Source organism: Rhinolophus ferrumequinum, chromosome 6, assembly GCF_004115265.2.
Source record: "Rhinolophus ferrumequinum isolate MPI-CBG mRhiFer1 chromosome 6, mRhiFer1_v1.p, whole genome shotgun sequence".
NCBI classification, from domain to species: Eukaryota; Metazoa; Chordata; class Mammalia; order Chiroptera; family Rhinolophidae; genus Rhinolophus; species Rhinolophus ferrumequinum.
This window is the reverse complement of record NC_046289.1, coordinates 53,332,063-53,350,952: the sequence shown is the minus strand read 5'-3', so window position 1 is coordinate 53,350,952 and position 18,890 is coordinate 53,332,063. Positions and strand designations below refer to the sequence as shown.

At 36.6% G+C, this 18,890-nt stretch overlaps 2 protein-coding genes across 6 annotated transcripts in view; one reads left to right on the top strand and one right to left on the bottom strand.

Moving 5' to 3' along the window:
* CCPG1 (cell cycle progression 1) overlaps positions 1 to 11,217 on the bottom strand; it is a 34,282-nt gene extending 23,065 nt beyond the window's left edge. For 2 of the 5 annotated variants that reach the window (XM_033108085.1, XM_033108086.1), the window contains exon 1: positions 10,931 to 11,076. The gene's annotated coding sequence lies outside the window, so the exon portion shown is untranslated. Of the gene's footprint in view, positions 1 to 10,550; positions 10,575 to 10,930 lie in introns of those variants that run through there. The other 3 variants (XM_033108087.1, XM_033108082.1, XM_033108083.1) reach the window with 3 other exon arrangements.
* Positions 11,218 to 11,225: 8 nt separating this feature from the next.
* PIERCE2 (piercer of microtubule wall 2) lies at positions 11,226 to 17,426 on the top strand. The gene is made up of 2 exons (XM_033108091.1): positions 11,226 to 11,518; positions 16,936 to 17,426. Exons 1-2 carry the CDS (start codon positions 11,501 to 11,503, stop codon positions 17,281 to 17,283), a joined length of 366 nt encoding a protein of 121 aa, XP_032963982.1. The 5' UTR covers positions 11,226 to 11,500; the 3' UTR covers positions 17,284 to 17,426.
* Positions 17,427 to 18,890: the final 1,464 nt, after the last annotated feature.

The following is an 18,890-nucleotide window of genomic DNA, read 5'->3' as shown; positions in this document are numbered from 1 at the left end:
CTCACACATGCTAGACAGAACATTTTTAAATTGAATTGGCTGTCAACATTTAAAGACAGGATCACATAAAATAAATTCTGGTTCCTCATTCTAAGTAAAAGAACATGATGATGATGACACTGAAGGATTTCTCAAGAGAGAACGGAAAAGCATTACAGAGCAAAAGTAAAGGCAGCACTTCACACCTGTCAAAATGGCTATCATCAAAAAAATCAACAAATAACAAGTGCTGGCAAGGATGTAGAGAAAAGAGAGTCCTCATACACTGTTGGTGGGAATGTAAATTGGTGCAGTCAATTTGGAAAAACAGTATGAAGATTCCTCATAAAACTAAAAATAGAGCTGCCACATGACCCAGAAATACCACTTCTGGGTATTTATCTTAAGAAAAGAAAAACTCTAATTTGAAAAGATATATGCACCCCTAAGTTCACTGCAGTATTTACAATAGCCAAGATATGGAAGCAACCAAGGTGTCCATTAATAGATGGGTAAGGATTATGTGGTATACACACGCATGCACCAACACACACACATATATACACAATAGAATATTACTCGGCAATAAAAGACTGAAATCTTGTAATTTGCAACAACACTGGTGGACCTAGAGAGTATTATGCTAAGTGAAATAAGTCAGACAAAGAAAGACATTTACGTATGATTTCACTTACATGCGGAATCTAAAAAATACAAAACAAATCAAAATAGAAACAAACCCATAAATACAGAGAACAAGCTGATGTTTGCCAAAGGATGGAGGGGAAGTTAAGGGGAATTAAAAAAATAAATAAATAAATATTCAAAAATAAAATTTTGGGGCCGGCCTGGTGGCTCAGGCGGTTAGAGCTCCATGCTCCTAACTCCAAAGGCTGCCAGTTCGATTCCCACATGGGCCAGTGGGCTCTCAACCGCAAGGTTGCCGGTTCAACTCCTCGAGTCCCGCAAGGGATGGTGGGCTCCGCCCCCTGCAACTAAGATTGAACATAGCACCTTGAGCTGAGCTGCCGCTGAGCTCCCAGATGGCTCAGTTGGTTGGAGCACGTCCTCTCAACCACAAGGTTGCCGGTCCTGCAATTAGAAAAAACGGCAACTGGACCTGGAGCTGAGCTGTGCCCTCTACAATTAAGATTGAAAGGACAACAACTTGAAGCTGAACGGCACCATCCACAACTAAGATTGAAAGGACAACAACTTGACTTGGAAAAAGGCCGGGAAGTTCACCATATATTTAACCCGCTTTACCCACTTCTACTATCCCTCCTCCCCCCTTTACCCTCTGGTAACCACTAAGCTATTGTCCATGTCTATGAGTTTTGGTTTATTTGTTCCATTGCTTTCAGTTTTATATCCCACATATCAGTGAAATCATATGGTTCTCGACTTTTTGTCTGACTCATTTCGCTTAACATAATAATCTTAAGAGCCATCCATGTTGTCACAAATGGCAGTATTTCATCGTTTCTTATGATAGAATAGTATTCCATTGTGTATATATACTACATCTTCTTTATCCAATCATCTATTGCACGACACTTCGGTTGTTTCCATGTCTTGGCCACTGTAAATAAAGCTGCAATGAACATGGGAGTACATGTATCTTTATGGATAAATGTTTTCAAATTTTTCAGTAGATACCCAGGAGAGGGATTGCTGGGTCATATGGTAATTCTACTCTTAATTTTTTTAGGAACCTCCACTGCCTTCCATAGTGGCTGCACCAGTCTGCATTCCCACCGACAGTGTATGAGTTCCTTTTTCTCCAAAGCCTCTCCAGCCTCTCTTGTTATTATTTGATTTGTTGATGATAGCCATTCTAACCAGTGTGAGGTGATAATTCATTGTGGTTTTTATTTGCACTTCTCTGATGATTAGTGATGTGCATCTTTTCTTGCCTATTCGCGTTATGTGAGTTCCTTATATAAGAGTATTTTGGACATTATTAGCCCCTTATCGGAGGCGTTTGCAAGTATCTTCTCCCATTCAGTTGGCTGTCTCTTTATTTTGTTGTTGATTTCTTTTGCTGTGCAGAAGATTTTTAGTTTTATATAGTCCCATTCATTTATTTTAGCTTTTATTTCCCTTGCCTTTGAGGTCAAATTCATAAAATCCTCTTTGAACCCAAGGTCCATAAGTTTAGTACCTATGTTTTCCTCTATGCAGTTTATTATTTCAGGTCTTATGTTAGGTCTTTGATCCATTTTGAATTAATTTTGGTACATGGTGACAGATAGCAGTTTATTTTCATTCTTTTGCATGTGGCTTTCCAATTCTCCCAGCACCATTTATTGAAGAGGCTCTCTTTTCTCCATTGTATGTTTTTGGTTCCTTTGTCGAAAATTATCTGTCCATATTTATGTGGATTTATTTCTGGGTTTTCAATTCTATCCCACTGTTCTGTGTGTCTGTTTTTCCTGTCAATACCATTTTGATTATTGTTGCTCTGTAGTACAAGCTGATGTCAGGGAGTGTGATATCGCCAGCATTATTCTTTTTTCTTAGGATTGCTTTGGTTATTCCGGGTCTTTTGTGATGCCATACAAATCTGATGATTTTTTTTTTCTATTTCTTTAAAAAATGCCACTGGGATTCTTATGGGGATTGCACTCAATCTGTATACTGCTTTGGGTAATTTGGCCATTTTAATTATGTTGATTCTTCTAATCCATGAACACAGAATGTCTTTCCATTTCTTTGTGTCTTCTCCAATTTCTTTTAAAAATGTCTTATATGGCTGGCCGGATGGCTCAGTTGGTTAAAGCGCGAGCTCTGAACAACAGAGTTAGTTGCTGGTTCAATACCCACATGGGCCAGTGAGCTGAGCCCTCAAAACTAGATTGAAGACAACGAGCTGCTGCTGCGTTCCAAAGGGGCAGCCGGATGACTCAGCTGGTTAGAGCGCCAGCTCTCAACAAGATTGCCAGTTCAATTCCCACATGGGATGGTGGGCTGTGCCCCCTGCAACTAAGATTGAAAATGGCAACTGGACTTGGAGCTGAGCTGCACCCTCCACAATTGGATTGAAGGACAACTTGGAGCTAGCTGATGGGCTCTGGAGAAACACACACTGTTCCCCAATATTCCCCAATAAAAAATTTTTTTTTAATAAATGAAAATAAAAATGTCTTATAGTTTCAGTGTATAGGTCCTTCACATCCTTGGTTAAGTTTATTCCTAGGTATTTTATTATTTTTGTTGCAACTGCTAAAGGAAGTTTTTAAAATTTCCTTTTCTCAAAAAAATTTTTTGAGTATTATTTTAGGATGAGAATCATCAGTTGAGAAAATTACTATTTAGCAACATGAATTTAATAAATACATTTTTCAAAGTTATTTTTTAATGGTGTGTTTCTGTAGGAGTATTAAAGTATACCATGGTTGCAATCGGTATGACACTGACTGAACACTGATTCATTTATGAGGTAGACTAAAAGGAGCCATAGTGGGCAAATGAGTAAATAATGCATCTTTTAACAAAGTTTAGAATTATGTATTTATTACATAAGCTCTTCCATAATAGCTCCAGATAACTGTTACAGATCCTGCCTAAATAATGCTTATTCTAATAACCAAACCATACCTAGGGGCAGCCATGAGACTGAAGCATGAAGTACCTGAAGGAAACAAACCAACATGAGTCATATTATTGCTGTTTCTTCCTTCTTGGGAAGGAAGAGGACAACTGAGATTAAGAAAAACACTGTCTGCAAAACCAGGGAAACCTAAAGAAATTCATTTATCTTGGAATATTTAACATGTGTTGTATCAATAAGAGGAAATAAAATATACATATATAAAGCTATATAATATATAAATTAAGCATACATTACATATATACACATGTATATAACTGGTTTTTAAAAAGCAGCAGCCTATTGTAATCCTTGAAGTCTTATTATAGCTCTTTAGTCATTGAACACATGTCAAAGATACAAATTTAAAACACTTTAGGTGGCAATTGTCAAAACTAGTAACACAGCAACATTAATTTTACCTATAAAATACAACCTGAGTGAGTATTACCTCATATGATGGTGCCTCTCATCATTGCTAACTACATTTTACTACGGAAAAAGTAAGGTTTCCATCACTGTATCTTCTAGAATTAGACATGATGGAGAAGAATGGGGGCATTATTCTCCCACATGTTTATAATTCCAATGTAAGCCAACCAATGGGCTGCCAGCAGAGGTCCCAAAAGTGCTGATGTATTATAAATGTGATCAAAGATGAATCAGTCTGGATAGTTTTCAAGAACTTATTTCTATAATGCTTATCAAATGTTCTGAAACTTTCATCTCCCCAAAACAATATGAAAATGCCTACTTTAAGTCAAAAAACCAGACTCTGAGAAATTGAAGAGGACTCAAGATCCCAACTAATGAAAACTTTAAAATGTCCTTTATACTCTATTTTTTTGTCCAATAACAACCCTACAGAAATATTTTTAAATAAGCCTATCTTGATCTGAAGCATAAACATTACATTTATTCATTCATTCAACATATACTTATTGCACATCTAATATGTGCTATGAACTATTCCAAGTGGTAGGAATACAGCACCAGGATGGGGGGACATCCCCTGAAGAGTGTATTCTTGTAAGGGACAGTGATACAAACAAGCAGAATATATAGTAAGCCAGGCAGGGCCAAGTACTGTGGAGAAAAAGAAAGAAAGAAGGGGAAAAACTGAACGCAGGGACTAGGGTAGGGATTATAATTTAAATAAGGTTAGGAGAGGCCTCCTACTAACATGAGGGTATCAATTTCTCCACAGTCTCATGAACAGAGTAACAGTAACAACCATCTTTAATTTCTGATCACCTCATGAGGGGGGAAAAAAAAAGGGAACATGAGCAATTTACATAAAAATGGCTTATAAGGAAAAGATGCTCAACCTTTCTGTCAAGATTATTTTAATGACTAACCAAGATTAAAGAGGTTAGTAGGTTAGATAAGAGATGGGAAAATAGGCCCTGTAAAATTGGAAATGTAGACTGTTATTATCCTTTGAGTAATTTTGTAATAATACCAAATTTTTCATGCAGATACCCTGTGACCTACCAATTCCATTTCATTTACTATCCATTTCATTACTAGGAATGTATCTGATAGAAACCCTCACATGAAAATGAAAATATATACACACACATAAGAATAGTTGATGGAACAATTTTTATAATATAAAATGAGTGACATGCCTACCAATAGTGAATTTATTAAAATTAAAATACATAATACCTATAATTAATGCAGCCATTAAAAAATTAAGTAGATCAACATGTCTTGATATAGAAAGATACAAATAATATATTAAGCGGAAAAAAGCAAGTCAGAAAATATGTATAATAAAACCCTATTTATATTAATCTATTTGCAATATATTAAAATTTTAAAGAGTATCTTTCAAATCCAAAAAGCCTTAAATCACTATATCTGCTAAATTTTCAATGATCATTTATTATCTTTATAATCAGCAGAAAAAATAAGTTATTTTTTAAAATGAAAAGACAAACCCCATTTTTTTTAATGTCTTTTTGTTTTCATTTTATTTTATTTTTAAGGAGAGCGCAGGTCACAGTGGCCCATGCAGAGATCGAACCGGCAACCTTGGTGCTACTAGCACCATGCTCTAACCAACTGAGCAAACTGGCCACCCAACAAACCCAATTTTAAGTACAGTGAATGACTGATACAAATCCAATTATCTTCTCGATGACCAGTTTCTTTAAGACAAGTTAAAGGGTTTAAGGGAGTCATATTAAAATGTTTACTGTCTGAGGCATCAGAAGTTTATTGTGGAAAACTAACAGTAGAAAAAAGACAGCATAACTCAGGGCTTTGATAAGCCCACAGCGCAGTAACTATGACATCAAGTTTTAGGTCCTATAATGGTCCTCCTTCCTGGTTATACTCATCATGTAAGTGGATACAAAGATTACCGATCCATAATACACAGGGGCTCTTCTAGTTCTAATAGAGTGGAAGTTCATTTAAAACACTGAAATCTATCATTAAAGATAGGTTATATGATGAATATGTATATAATATATACATATATATTTCTTTTTAACAAGTGAAAACATTATTTAAAAAAAATTGAGAACAGAAGAAAACAAAGAGCCAGAACCCAGTACTTTTACTTATTTATTCATAATGGGGGAAAGAGGGCCACCAGGGGCTTATAGTGCCCAAGTGAGGGCAGTATGGAGCTGAGTCAAGTTTATATATTTGTTGGCTTTTTCAGGTTTTCCGAAATTAAGATATAACAATCCCGGAAAGTCATTTTTCTCAGAATGAGAATACCTGGTGAAAGGAATATTTCCATACTAACAGGTATCTTAATTTTCCCATAGTATTTTGGATTCATATTGTTTATTCACTTTATTTCAAACTTTTTATCAAAGGTGTGGCTTCTTTTAGATTGAGAAAAGGGGATGCCTTTATCTTCAAATATGGTAGTAGTTGCTTTTGTTTCCCAATTTGAGGGATGTTACATCATGGAAGGAAACTAGTGAAGAAATTGTGTATTGACTCACGTCTTGCAGAATTTATTTTCCAGATCAAAACGTTAAATCTGTTGTATGTAACAGCATTGCTTGCTCTTTCTGGGCAGTGAATAAAGTGAAATTACTACTCCTGTTTAAGATATTTTTTGTTTATTTTAAACATACTTTTCACAAAAGGATAATTCACCATAATTTTTTTTTACAACTGTCTTCAACTTTTTCATTTGGGGAAAAAAGATGGAAAACAAAGGGATTTTATACATTTTCATTTTGCTTTCAACTTTTTTTAATTTGCATACATTGGGGGCGGGGAGTTATCACTTTGTGAGGGGTGTAAATGTCTATTACATTGTTTTGTATACTTGAACTAATAAAAAGTCTGCACACCTTATTACAGAATAGATCATTAAATATATATCCACTGTTACGTTCTAGTAGATAACAATGTTAGTAGTTATTTGAGTTATCAATTAATCATATAAGCACTCTTACCAACCCATGATAAATTACATGTCTTTGCTTTTAGTTTCACTTATTTATATTTACTCTCAAGTCCTCAGAATTTATTGACAAGTTTCTGAAAGAATTTTTACTTAGAATTAGAGAATGTTCTTTCTATATGCCAACCAGACTGTATGTAATGGGCAGGACTGACTTCCCCTGAAGGAGGGGTCTGAGCTCTAAACTATTTTTTTTTTAATTTTTTTATTGGGGAATACTGGGGAACAGTGTGTTTCTCCACGGCTCATCAGCTCCAACTCATCGTCCTTCAATCTAGTTATGGAGGACACAGCTCACTGGCCCATGAGGGAATCGAACCTGCAACTCTGCTGTTCAGAGCTCGCACTCTAACCAACTGAGCCACCTGGCCGCCCCTAAACTTTGCACTGAAAGACCAGTGCTTACACATGCAATGTATCTCTCAGAGGACCTATTCATGAAATCAACTTCAAGTACCATTTTAAAATATTAAAAACAACATCCACTTCCTACTATTAAGTTAGACTGATGATCTTCCTCATACTTTAGATGTGGGATTAAAACAAATCAAAACCAAAATTAAGCCCAACCATAAAAGCACACTGCAGTTTCAGGACCTGTAAGGCAGCAGAGGGCAAAGTCAGTTAGGAGAGGGGCCAGGTTTCCTTCAACCAAAACAAGCCCCCAAAAAAACTACCAAAAAAATCAAATGAAGATCCCATTTGACTTTTCTTCATCAAACTTCCCAGTCGAAAAATATGTATCACATTAAGTCATCACACTTCAAATGTATGTTTTTATGTGTGAGTGAATGTTACTTAAGCAGATCAATAATACTTTGCATGAGTCACTCTACCACTTGCAAAGTGGTATCATTTTCATATCTGATTGATCATCACAAATATCCCATGAAGTAAAGCAAATGGTTATTATTTACAACACAAATGGAAATAGACTCATAAATTACATTACTTGCTCAACATAATTAACACCCTGACTCCAAATCCAATGCTCTTTTTACGTTCCTTCTTGCTGGCAATATGAACCAGAAGTAAGGTTTTAGGATAGTGATTTATAGACAAGTATTAAAGAAAAATTAGATTTTTCACTTCCTGTGATGACAGGAAAATCTTTTAATTCACTTTACTATTTTCTAATATTTCCTTGAGAAAACCCTATAGGCCTTTATAAACAGGTTTCCACACATCAAATGCTCTTAAAAAAAAAAAAAAATCATAGAATTGATCAGTTAGTTGCAATCCTCCACAGATTACAGGGCTAAATTTCATTTTAGAACTCCAACTGAAATTTCTTTTCAAGTTTATCTGGTGCAATATATCAGACATGATCTTTGAAACGGACTCAATTTTTAACTGTTTTAATCTAGTCAAAACTGCAGAACTCTTTGGAAGAAAATCCTTGAAAATGCTAAGTTATCGCTTACAATATGGCAATTTCCTCACCTTAACCACACATGAACACGAAAACAATTCAGCCTCTAGTAGTTCTGTATTGTTAGATGAGTCTGCATTTTCTGTTTAAAAATACCCTGGGCTTACCAGGCCTTGCCGCTGTGTCATATTCTTTACATGTTCAGAAACTACTACTTCTAACAGTTCGTACTCACCTAATTTTTTAAAATCTTTATTTAATTTGGATAAGAATTACACAATCTGGTTAGTGAATCAGACTAAGTTAGTAAATCAGACATATTAATTATGAACGTTTCTTATGCCCTATAAATGGACCCAAATATCTAGTAAGATATTGAGCCAACACAGAACACAAAATACACAAAATTAAAAGGTAGAAAATATTGAAACAAAATTTAAATTTGGGGAGAGAAGCAAAGCTCCAAAGATAACCTAGAAAAGTATAAATACTACAGCTTTAAAACAAAACCTTCAGAATGGGTATTTTATTAAGAATTAATGGACACCTAGGGCAAAGGTAAACCCCAATTTTTCAAGACTGGTAATTGCAAAAATACATAAATATTCCTACAGAATAACAACGTGGCCCTTTCTGTATCACAGAAAACAAAATGTGGGCTAAAAAAATATGTTACTAACTATTTATATCTAACATATCCATACTAGGAAATAAAACAAAAATTAACATAATCCAAAATATCACACATATAAAACAGTACTCAAACAAGCTTAAAATGCCTAATTTTACAATTGCTTAACTTCTTTATTTCCACTGACAAGTGCTTACAAATAATAAACGAAAGATTCTGCTGGATATTATTTTCAAATTAATATCCCCCATATTTCGTCATCTGATGGATTTACAGGAATAATCAAGATTGCACAGTCTTAACTGAAGAAAGACTCAGCACTTTGTCTTTGATTTTACTATACAAAGTGAAAAACAGATCAAAATGAGATGAGATGTACAAATGCTAAGAATTATTGTCATGTCTGGTTTTTTGACCTCTCCAGTACAACTGATGAATTCTTGTCCCTTCTGGACAATTAATTTACATTTAACTTGGTTATTCATATAGTCTGTGGATGTAACAACAGGGGCTCTGCCTGTTTTTTGTTGTTGCTTATTTGCTTTTTATACCTGGAATTGCTGCACTTAGATCCTTTTTTAAATTAAGTTTTTTTCTACAGAAAATTTGGAAACTAACAGAAAGTATAAAGAAAAAAATCATTCGTAGTTTCACCATCTAATCACTTTTATAACTATACTATCATTTCAGTCTTATTTCAAAGATATATAATTCCTTCTAAGTTTTATAGTTTAGTTTAAAAGTTAGACTCACACTATTTTCTTACCCGTTCTCATTTAAAAATTAGTATTTCCCACACCCTTAAACATTATTTGAGAACGATTTTTAATGGTTTCTTTAATTAGGATCCCATCCTTAGGGTAAAGGGTTAAAAATAATGCATTAAAATAATTCCCCCACTTCCTCTCTTTCCCTCCCTTTTAGGACTAGAGCTCAGGAAAGAATACTAAACCATTCATACTAGTGTCCAAGGTGTGATAAATACTCCCCTGAGAAATTTGGGCCTTAAAAAGATTGAAACCTTAAATCAAAGATATGATGTGCTAATAGTAACATTTCAAACACCATCCAGGGGATGTGACCTTACTGGAAGACGCGTATCTCCTAAAATTCGCAGTACTAAAGTAGTAGTTACCTACTCTGGCTACAGAAAGTTCCATTCCGGTTTTTAATGAAGCAGTCTAATTTCACCCATTCAACGAAGTACCTTAATTGGCTGAGTTGATTAAAATTGGCGCGCTCAACGGCCGAGTTGGATTCATTAAACAAGGGAAACACGTAACGCACACATGGCACTAACTGTATGGACAGCTGCTCCAGAGGACTTACCGATTAGGAAGACTGGCGCTAAAGAAGGCCAGTGGAGGGGAGAAAGGATATGGAGTTGGATTTGATCAATACCAGCCCGGTGTACGAGCAGATATCTCTGCTGCATTTGATATTTAATCTTTCTATTCCCGGCTTCATGGGTCTAAAAGGTCACCGAAAAAGCTGGGCCAGCTGAAAACCCGGCAGGGTGACGCACGTAACATCTTACCATATGGATTCTCAACATCAAGACCGTGAAGAGCCCCAAGCCAGCCCAGTGAAGGAAGGAGGGTCCCCCGGGCCGTCAGCTCCCCCACTCCCCTGGCGCACCGCTCGGGTCTGCAAGGTGGCGTCGGAGACTGCAGAACCACGAGACAGGACATCTCAGGAGCCGACTTCGGTCTCGGTGGCTGCGGACTCGCGTTCCGAAGCCACCCCTGCGGCTGCACACACCAGACGCCAGGAGTCGAGCCCCGGTCCCAGCAGCCCCAGCCCCAGACGAGACCCTGCGAGTGCCTCCGCCAGGAGGCTGAGCAGCCGGTGCCAGCCAAGGCCCCGACAGGTGGCCGCGACTCCCCTCCTAGGGTCCAAACCTGCCAAGGACCGTACCTGAAGGGGCAGCGCCACCTCCACCCCACTGCGCTGGCTGTCGCGGTGGCGGTAGTCACAGCTGCGAGCGCAGTGACGCTTCTCATAAAAACAACAACCTGCTCCCAGGCGTCCGCAGCCGCGAGGCGGCGGCCCTAGGAGCGCCGCAGCGCATGCTGGGAGTCGTAGTCTCGCCTGCGCCTTATATTTAGAGGCAGCGGAGGGAAGAACTACGACTCCCACAAAGGAGCGCAACCCGTCGCGGAGAGGCTGCAGGCAGCTGGGCCAAGCGACCTCAAGCCTCACAACATCCGGGCCCCTAGCGCTGGAGAGGCGCTGCGGCTGGTCGCTATGGAGACGGACTGCTACAACCACTGGATAGGATTTGCGTTTCCACCTGGGTTGACTGCTCCCTAGATTACGCGGATTAGTTCATACATATTGATCGGTTCGCTTCCGTCGGTTCACTTCTTTGCTGCTTTAATTGGGTGTAGTAAAAAGGCTGCATCCCCTGGACGCTCGCTGGCCTTCTTGCCATCCGCTGCGGGAAAAGACTGCGTTTGCCGAAAACATAAAGAGAAGATAGCGAGAATGACCGAGCACGACTGGGTGGGTTTGGGCAGAGGGCTGGATGTTTTGGAATGTTGGTATTATTTGCTTTAAATTTGGGGCACCCCGTACTCCCACCCCCAAAAAAGAACACCATTCTAGGCCACTGGGCTACATAGATGCAAATGCGTATTGCATTAAGCCAGAATTGCCTCTGAAGGTATAATAAAGATGATTCGGGATGGTCTGCAACTTGTACCCCATTGCAAACTGAGGTGATGGCTTTCAACAGAAAAACGACCTTGTTAATTTTACATTTTTTTACATTGTGACTTGTTCAAAAAAGGATATGAGCAAAAAAGGATATAATACACTTATACTTACTGTTGATGGAAACAGTAAAAACTTAAAGTTTAATTCTGTCTGTCCACCAATTGTGACCAAGTTAAGAAAAACATGAACAAGAAGGATGGTGGGCCCGAACAGAAACAAAAGGGTGCCTCAAAATGAGACTTTTGGATTTTTTGCACTGGATGTTACTATATTTAAAGTCAACTATGACACAACACCAAAAAAGAAAAAACGTTTAATTTTATAGTTACAACTGTTTAATGGGCATTTTTATTATTTTAATGGCTAGCTTTTGTTTTGTTTTTAAAAATCTGTGTGCGTTTATACTGAAGGACTTTGAAAAGTCAAAATGGCCTGGCTTTCTCTAATTCTAGAAGAGCCGAAAATTAAATTAGTAAAAAACTTATACCATCTATTTGTAGATTTTTATTCTTTTCAAGGGACTTTCACATGCTAACTCTAAGACGTCAATTTAAAAAGAACATTTACAATTTTAATTAACCTTTTTATACTTAAGTAAAAAACAGTTGTTGGCCTCAGGTGTAACTGGCAGAAAACTTAAAATAATCCTTTTATTATTCTTTGTATTAGGCTGTTTTGTTTTGAATTGTATTTAGTTTGAACTCCACATTATAAGAATATCAAATTTGAAGAGGGTGAAACCCAAATAAGGAAGCTGCAGTGAGGTCCTATGACATAAACCAAAAGCAATAGGTATTTTGTTTCTAAGCCTATAAACATTGGTGAATTATCATGGAGATCTAAAATTAGGTAGACACTTCCAGATTGTGTTGTATAAATTATACCAACAAAGTTTATCAGCTAATTTGTCTTCTATTTTAACTAGATATGGGTTGTGTATTACATTTTGCACCAAACTGATCATCAGAGTTTTAGAGCCAGTAGTAGAAGGTGATTCAATGAAAGGGCATCCTCTGAGGTTGCCCTGAGCAACCCGACTGGTTGCTCCATAAAATAAACTAGAGTTGGTACTTTTTTCCACCCAAGAAGCCTTCGTGTGCTGAGGAAACCTAGACATTTTGAGAAAAGTTGACCTGTTGATATACCATAGGATTCTGGTGACTTACTATTATCCAATGTCTGTGCCCTTGATATGAGTATTAAATGAGTATTAGTAAACTGTAGTATACAAATGTAAAGTTATTAACCTGTAAATTTCAGCACTGAATCTTGGAAGAGCATACATATGCATTGAGGTAAACCTGTGAAAAAGAAAATGGTAAAAAAGGATTCCATTTATATAGCAATTTATTGTTTACATAAAATTTTCTTTCCTTTTATCTCTACAAGCACAGAAACTATGGCTGATTTTATTTTTTTAACTGAATTTTTTTTTTAACTTTTATTTGTTTGTGCTTTTCCAGGATCCATCAGCTCTAAGTCAAGTAGTTGTTTCAATCTAGTTGTGGAGGGCACAGCTCACAGTGGCCCATGTGGGGATCGAACTGGAAACCTTGTTGTTAAGAGCACTGTGCTCTAACCAACTGAGCTATCCAACAGCCACCCTCCCGCCTGGCTGATTTTTTAAAACCAATTTTACAGAACATATGCAAAGGGGAAATGATAAAGGACTGGAATTACCTAGGTCGCAGTTCTGGCCTTGTGCTACTCCTCTAACAACTGATAATCATTCAAATCTGAACAAATGAAAAGAAAGAGAAAGTGGACTAAATACTTAACATTTGCAGATTTGAACTCAAGCTTTCAAAACAAATAGGTTCCTGACATTGGGAAATTTAACTTTGCTGAGACATGAAGTAGAATAAACCCAGGAATTCAGGGTGAGCTGGGTTATGCTAAAGAGGAACCTAACTAATTTGACTCAAATTTGAAACTCAAGCCTGATACAATAGTTCTGTGAACATTTTTATCTCCATGTTAGAGTTGGAGTAACTGAGATTATATGCTTGCTAGTTTTAAGGATTTAGAAATCTTAAAAGGGTGATCTCAGCCTCATGAATCACTGCTGTGTGTCTTCAAAGGACTTAAATGCCTATAAATAATCTTTTACTTATTCAACTTTAAAAAGTCAGTTTCAGTCTCCTAACAACCACCATGAAGTTATTTAGATAATAATATAATTTCTGATTTAGAAGGGCTTAGATCTTAAGTATTCTAGAACTTGCCAAATTTTTTTTTGTTTTTTTTTAAAACTACCAAAATTTTTTGCCTACATGGACATCACAGAGTACATTTATTAAGGGTCTTATTACTAGTACCCTGTCGTGAATAAATACACACTTTCCTTTATGCTTTTTGAATACCTGAAAACCATTTAGTTACTGTTGCTATATTTGGAGAGCCCTGATATGAGAGTCCTCAGATTAGGAAACAAAACCATCTCATCCATCTCCTTTGTTTCACATTTATAGATAAGGAACTTGAATCCTTGTAAAAGAATTTCATCAAAATCACACAACTATTATAAGTGCCAACATCAAAACCCAGAACTGGTGACACCTAACATGTACTTTTATAACTCTCACAGTTGGAGGACTACAAATACAAATTTCCCAAATTAGTCTGCTTGATATATTCTTGTATAATACATGTAGGTGTCAATATGGCCTTCTCTGTCTCCATATCCCCACACTCCTGCCTCGCGAAGGCTTCTTTAACTCCTGACCACCGCCTAGCCATGTCTTTCACAACAAATGTGTAGCCCAGTACAGCAGGTCCTTGAATAAGATCGTTTGTGATAACATTAATGAGATGCCCTAGAAACTTAACTCTTGTTTATATCAATTAGCCTATGGTAGAACTGGTTTCACCGAAGTTCCAAGAACCTAACAACAACATTAAGTGATGGCTTATTTGTATTCACAGTTTGATCTAGGGACCAACAGCTTCAGCATCACCTGGCCTGCTGTAGCTCCTTTCCACATCCATTCAAGACCCTACAGCAGCCTGAGTAATCATGCTAAAAATTGTTACATCATGACATGCTTCTCCCTAAAATCCTTCAGTAACTTCCCTTTGCTTTTACCATAAAGATCCAAATTTTTAATATAGTCAAGAAGACCCTGCAGGATCTGGCACCTGCCCCTCTATTCTCATCGCAACTCGTTTGACTTTGGCCACACTTTTTCTTTGTTCCCACCTCTGAGTGGCCTTCCTTAGCCCCCCCACATTAGGTTAGAACCTCCTATATATTTTCATAAATATTTTTTTTCCCCTTCATTGCGTTACCACAATTACTCTTCAGTACCTCAAAAGAACAGGACTTCCAAAAAAGTGGAGTGGATAGGGCTAAGTTTTTGTTGTTTTCCCTTCCTGGCTTTATTGAGACATAATTCACATACACATGTAAAACTGTGTAAGTTTAAGGTGTACGTTATGATTTGACATATGAATATATTATGAAATTATTACAATACGGTTAACATCTCCATCACCTAATTACAGTTTTTTTTTTTTTATGACAATATTTAAGATCTACTCTCTTAGGAACTTTTAAGTATATAATACAGTATTGTTAACTGTATTATATACAGTTAACCATGCTGGACATTAGATCCCCTGAACTTATCCTTATAACTGGAAATTTGTACCCTTTCATCAACATCTCTCCATCAACGCCACTCCCAACCCCACCCTGCCCAGCCCCCCCCCCCGACCTCCCCAAACATTCTACTATTTTAATGAGTTTGGCTTTAAAAAAATACAAGATTCCAAATATATGTGAGATCAGACAGTGTGTCTTTCTCTGTGAATTGTGTTTATATACATTTTCTTCATTCATTCATCTGTCGATGAACACAGGTTGTTTCCATGTCTAGGCCATTATAAATAATGCTGTGATGAACATGGGGATGTAGATTATCTCACTGAGATAGTGATTTCTGTAATGAAGCAAAATTTGCCATCCAAAAATATGTCTCTTTGGCATAAGGATTATTTTAGGCTGATTATTTTTAAGAAACTGCAGACTTAGGGAAAGTTCTAAAAACTGAGAAGTTACTCTTTTGTAAGAGATTTTTATATGTTAACTGTATAAGGTAAATCTCCATTTGTAAGGGTGTCTCCCTCACTTTAGGAGGATGACCTTATCTCTAGAAACTCTCATCAATGGAGAAGGCTAGGACTTCAATCTGCGTAACAACTGTGCTTGGTTATTGTGCTTTCCTGGAAAGCTCCCCTCTCCTGACTCCTCACTCCCAACATCTTTTGTCTTTAGCTGGTGATGTTATTTAACGTGTTGGCCTCTGCCATTTCAGATTTGCTCATTTTTCCTGGGTCTCTCGCATACATACAGGAGGTATACATGTTACTAAACTTAGTTTCTCTCCACTAATCTGTCTCATGTCAATTTGATTAGACCAGTCATCAAAAGAACCTAGAAGGGTAGAGCAAAAATCTTCCTCCGACATTTCATTTCCTTCGGATATATATCCGTGATTGGGATTGCTGGATCATATGGTAGTTCTCCTTTTAATTTTTTGAGGAACCTCCAATTTACATTCTCACCAATAGTGCACAAGGGTTCCCTTTCCTTAACATCCTAACACTCGTTATATCTGGACTTTTTGATAACAGCAGTTCTAACAGGTGTGAGCTGTTATCTCGCTGTGGTTTGATTTGCATTTCCCTGATGATTGGTGATGTCCAGCACCTTTTCATGTACCTGTTTCCCATTTGTATATCCTTGGGGAAATGTCAATTCAGGTCCTTTGCCGATTTTATTAATCAAATTGTGTTTTTGCTATTGAGTTGTATGAGTTCCTTGTATATCTTGAATATTAACCCCTTATCAGATATATGGTTTGCAAACATTTTCTCCCATTCTGTAGGTTGTTTCACTCTGCTGATGGTTTCTTTTGCTATGCAGAAGCTTTTTAGTTTGATGTAGTCCACTTGTTTATTTTTTTGCTGTTGCATATACTTTTGGTGTTATATCCAAAATATCGTTTCCAAGACCAATATCAAGGAGCTTTTTACCAATTTTTTTTCCTAAGAGTTTTGCAGTGTCAGGTCTTACATTTAAGTCTTTAATTCATTTCAAGTTAATTTTTGTGAGTGGTGTAAAACAGGGTTGAAGCTAAGTTTAGTTTTTTTTTTTTCCAGAATTTTATAACTGAGACTGTTTTGATGTGTTTATATTTTAGGGTAAGAAAAATACTTCAGCTTCAAATTCAGACACAGAAATGAAAGCTGAACAACTGCCTCCTTGTGTGAACCCTGGCAATCCTGTGTTTTCATGTATGTTGGACCCAAAGACACTCCATACAGCTACTTCACTATCAAAACCTAAGATGATTATGTATAAAACCAATTCAAGTACTTATGGTGAATTTTTACCTATGCCACAGTTTTTCCCCTGCAATTACACTCCAAAGGAGCAAGCATTTACAAACCATATCAGAGCTACTGGATTTTATCAAAATAATAATCTAAATACCACACCTGACAGAATCAGAACCCTTGATTTTCCTGATTTTCAACACACTCTATGAAAATATATTCCCTTGTATATTTAAGATAAACTGTACTCAGAAAAAAATGAGTTTTAAATCTAAGGCTGGAATACCTAATTTGGAATATAAAAAGATTTTAACTTAAAAAATATCTTTAAGAAATAAAGCTTTTCAACTGATAACTGAATGACAGTGACTGACTTCTTAAATAAAAATGTTTTTATTAAGTGTTTTTATTTTATTCAAAACAGCAGAATAAAAGGTAGAAGTGTTTTCGTATATTCTAGCTTTAGTGCCTGTACTCCAAAAGCTCTAAAAAAACGTTCATGATCTCAATTGTCTGTTGAGTATATTTATCAAGACAAAGGAACACAGGAGCTCTAAGAAAAAAATGAATTAGGAAGACTCTGACCATAATTTCCCACTTTTCTGTTATTTCAACTATGGGAAATATTAGTTCCCAATGCTACGCTTGTGGAAGAGAGGACTTGTTATTCATTCATTCATTTAGCAAATATTTCTTGAACACCTACTAATGGCAGGCACTATACTATATGCAAATGGAACACAGAAATAAAAGACAATCTTTTATCGTTTCAGTGAACAATAAAAATATTTTGGGAGAACGAGATTAGCAAATTATTGAGAGATAATTTATGTAATGTATGCAAAAGGTCTTTCAGACACAGAGACGAATAGCTCAAAAATGAGATCAAGGAGATCAGAAGAAGCATCACGGAGAAGGTAAAGCCAAATCAAAAGAAAGGTTGGTTCAGGCAAAAGAAACAGTATCTATAAAAGTACAAAGATCTGAGAGCATGGTATACTTTTATAAATGCAATTAATTTGATACAGGCTTCCCCTGCTAACCAAAAGTAGAATTCCTATGAAACCTTTCATAAACCAAAATGATGTAAAGCAAAGAGCACTCCCCACTTTCCAAAATTTTGCATCACATCATATCACTTTTATGGAAGACCTACGTTCGAACCTGTTTTCGCTAAGCGAAAGAAATCCAAAGAGGATTTTTCTCTTTTACAAAAAAAAAAAATGTTACCATCACTGTTCCTATTTTTCCCTTTTAGTTTCAGGTACAGGATATTAACATCAATTAGAAAGAATAATCTTGTGATTCACTAGGGTATCAGAAAACCTTGATCTTCTATTTGCAAAAATGTCTTGATGGGAACAAACAGCTCAAACTGCAGCCTCATGAAATTTTTCCAATACCCCAAAATTTGATATTTGGTATTGGCTCAAGAAAGAAGAAAATTCGTTTTGTTCACTTCCTCTAAAACAGCAAAAATCAATGCTCTGCACAAGATTTCCAGGCAAATAATGCAATAGAATTTGAGTTTATTAGTCTTTTCTCCATAAAAACTATACAAATCATTTTCCCCTTCAATGTAGATGCTTGATTTGTGGTAGGTGGAGTCAATTTTTAATATGTAAAATCTAGATATTAACCTAATGTTCCTTACTATGGCAGGTGGTTAAACCTTTTTTGTTTTGTTATTGCTAAAATTCTCCGGATGAATATCTTGGAATCAAGCATATTGTCTGGAATGCCATTATGTAGTCATTCAGGGCCTATTAAAGTCCAGGAACTATTCTAGGCACTAAGAGCCTGCCTTCATGTAGCTTGG